Source organism: Prunus persica, chromosome G5 (genome assembly GCF_000346465.2).
Source record: "Prunus persica cultivar Lovell chromosome G5, Prunus_persica_NCBIv2, whole genome shotgun sequence".
NCBI lineage: Eukaryota > Viridiplantae > Streptophyta > Magnoliopsida > Rosales > Rosaceae > Prunus > Prunus persica.
Window position 1 is genome coordinate 10,129,171 of NC_034013.1, and position 3,647 is coordinate 10,132,817.

A 3,647-nucleotide genomic window follows, 5' to 3' on the forward strand; every position below is an offset into this window, starting at 1 on the left:
ATTTGTTCTCCATTATTATTACAGTCAAGGTAATTAATTCTAGTCTTAACAGTGATTCTAACCATATAACTTGTACATAAGGGTAGCCAAGAGGTGGCCTGGAGGTCCTTAGCAGATACATATCTCTCCCCTTTCAAATTTTGCAGAACTATTTGTATCAGACGTCCTTGGGGCAGATATTAATTTCCACTGCTCCTTCTCACCTTGTTTTCAAACTACATGCTTTGATGCGGGTAGATGAAAAGGGGAGCTCCAGTGTTGTAGAAATTATTAGGCGAGGGTCTATGTTTCCTAAAGTTCTTTGTGCCTTCAGTCATGAAATTAGCAAGTCACAGAGTTTTGAATTCAAAGGCAAAGGAGCTACTATCACATTGGAATTTGATTTGTACTTGCAAAGTGTGATTTGTCTCTCTCTCAAACCATTAACTCAAGAAACCAACAACACTTTGCAACAGTGACTTGTACAACAAAGATTCATAATACTCGGAATAATGCTAATAGAACCCATTAAACACCAAAAATTCAGATTTCAGAATGCAACATGGCTCAGCATCCAGTAGGGTTATCAAAATTACCTAAGCAATAAAGATATATACCCACCCATATGGAACAAGAGAAAAACTTGCTGGAAATGTAAATTTCAAAAGGACCCAAAAATGCGAATCTTCTTCCTTTTTATAAAATCTTACAGAAGAAAGATAAAGGAAGAATGAAAAATCATCATTTGGGACCAGAGAATGAAATCCATTAACTCAATCGAACCTGTGAGCACCAATGTGACTAATAAATTCAAGTTGAGGACTTTGCCTCTTGGATGGTTCAATGCAACCCAAAACAACAGCAACACAGCAAACAAAGAAGAAGAACAACAAAAGAAGATAAATAAATTTGTGCACTAAATGAGAAAACCAAAAGCAGTTACCTTGAGGATTGGAGACAGCTTTCCAATGAGATGCTGTGATGATCTGTTGATTTGTAACTATAGCACATCATCAAGTGACCAGTTAATATGCTTGAATTATGCATGCTCTAATCACAAGTGATTTGTCAATCACCAAGTGACTAATGGAATGAGCTATAATGCTAATAAATAAATAAATTCAATTAGTTGTCATAATTCTGCCATTATTTCTCCAGATCACTTGTAACTGCTACCAATTGCAAATAAGGAAACAAACTCCCAAAAATTATAGAGAGATTGTTTTTGAGAAAAAATCATTTGTTGAAATTTCAAGGTCTCACCCTCTTATTGGAAATGGAGATGCAAATTCACCCACGAAGGAAGTAAAAGACTCATCGTGACACAATCTTAGTTCAAAATTCAGATTTAAGCACATGCACAAAACCAGGATGGAAAAATAACCATTTTGTATGATCGCCGTAACGAAGGCATAAAGTAAATAGGCAACGTCAATTCATAAACTAAGCAAAAGTAATACCACAATAAAATACTAAACAATCAAAATTTCTGCCAGACAGACTCAACACGGACAGCCATACTTGCTCGGATGTATTGAATCCCGCTGCAAAGATTGTTTACCGTCTGTAGACCACTATGCTGAATTACTCTGTTGCTTTCTTACTTCTCTTAGCCGTCTTCAGCTTTGCTTCTCCGCTCTTCAACTTCTCATGTTCACTCTTCCTCTTCTCCTTCTTTCCAACAGACTCTTCGCCCTTGACTGGCAAATCATCTGCTTTCTTCTTTGTACCATCTTTTTTCTTCCCTTTCGAAGACACCCCATCTTTCTTATGCTTGATAGTCGCATCATCTTCATCTACCATCTTAGCCAACTTTTTGAACCGTTTCTCAATAGGAATATCATCGTCTCCATCTTTCACCTTAGTCGACTTTTTCAACTGTTTCTTATTGTTAAACTCACCGAGAACCTTTTCCCCATTCAATTCAGCATCATCTTTCACCTTAGCTGACTTCTTCAACCTTTTGTCACCCTTAGACTCACCAACAACCTTTTCCTTCTTCCTCTTCTTCTTCCCCAATTCACCACTACCCGGTTCTTCATTCTCACTTTGCTTACCTTCTCCAATAACCCCATCACCAACCAATTCATCATCGTCAAGCACCTCACCAGCATTGCTATCCATATACCTCACTTCATGAATTCTACCCTTCTTCTTACTCACTTTCTCACTCTTCAAACCCTTACTCTCAGACTTGACAACCTCTTTCACTGCCTCCTTACCGTCCTCATCACTCTTAGCTCCCTCAATTTTCAATGTCAAATCCGGCACGGCCTGGTAAACCGGCAATGCAAGCGACTCCAGAAACTTCAAGTGAAATGACCTCACATCCCTCCACTTCTTAGGCACAATCTCTACAATCCCATTAATCGCCGCAACCACATTCTCCACAATCTCATCAACGCTCATGGACACCTTCGCTACCCTCACCACGCTGCACGTCCCGGTACTCATGAACAACAAGGCTGACTCACATGCTCTGTCAACCTGCTCCTTCCAATTCTTGTGCTCCAAGTCTACAGGCACCGGAATCTTCTTCTTCTTAAAAAATTGCTTCCCCAAATACTTCGGAAGCAAAGGCACAATCCGCCTATCAACCAAAAACATATCATAAGAATGCAACAGCTTTCTCTTGGCTTCAAAGGGCACGTAAGCAGACTTGAGCTTCGAAAGCTTCAAAATTTTCGAGATGGGTATATTCTCGGCCTTGATTTTCTTCTGGATGAAATCCTTGGTGAGATTGGACTTGGGCCCATCGTCGTATATCAAGCAGAGCTCGGAAAGCTGGGAATGGAGGGGATTTGGGAGAGGGACTTTGTAGGCGTTTACGCGGGCCTTTGGTGGGATTTTCTTGAGGGTGAGAACGAGATAGGCGAACTCGTCGGATTCTAAGAGATCGGGTTTCTCGGTCTGCAACTTGGAGTTTCGCCATTTGAGGAGGGAATTTACAGCTTTCTGCACCGTCGACGACCCCACGGAAGCCATGGAAATAGGCTTAGAGGTCCACAAGCAATGCCCTCCAACTGCTCGCTGGTTTGCCTGAGAGGAAGAAGATGCAGCGCAGCTCACCTGAGGACGAAGAAGAAGCTCACGCTACTTGTGCTCCTTCAGTCTTAATTTTCCTTTCAAACTCTGTCAAGAAGACAGACAGAGAGAAGAAAGAAAGAGAGAGGGAGAGAAGAATGGTGGGAGGCGGCTGAAACAGAAGAACGGTGCGTTGAGCGGGAGAGAGGTAGGGTTATTATTCGGGCTTGAACCTAATTAAATGCGAAGTTGGGCTTTAGACTTGGGGGTAAAGTTGGGTTTTAGCTTCAACTTATTATTCATGCATGATTAGACATCATTCACGAATGAATATATTCGGGCCATTAATCGAATGGACTGTCCCTGGTGTTATCAAATACCATATTGAGTTAACACAATTTGTCAGCCATTATGAATGAGGTTAATAATCTAACCTGGTGATAATAACAATTAATCTACCCATAATGTTAGGAATAAGTAAGCAGTCGAAATATATTTTACTTGTCCTATATCAATCCAATCCAACGGGTATTAATTACCATAACAGTTTGGATCCATATCCCTCGTTACTGCCTACGTATGATATCCGTAATTGCTATTATGTTACTTATTAATAGCTTTATATATTATTTGAGAATGTTAAC

The 3,647-nt window shown here is 40.3% G+C and overlaps 1 protein-coding gene across 1 annotated transcript; it reads right to left on the reverse strand.

Moving 5' to 3' along the window:
- LOC18777025 (ribosomal L1 domain-containing protein 1) lies at positions 1,282–3,241 on the reverse strand. Its single transcript, XM_020564214.1, has one exon. It carries the CDS (start codon positions 2,962–2,964, stop codon positions 1,564–1,566), a length of 1,401 nt encoding a protein of 466 aa, XP_020419803.1. The 5' UTR covers positions 2,965–3,241; the 3' UTR covers positions 1,282–1,563.

Excerpts from the sequence above, each read along its gene's own strand:
- LOC18777025 (XM_020564214.1), bottom strand. The coding sequence starts at position 2,964 with ATGGCTTCCGTGGGGTCGTCGACGGTGCAGAAAGCTGTAAATTCCCTC.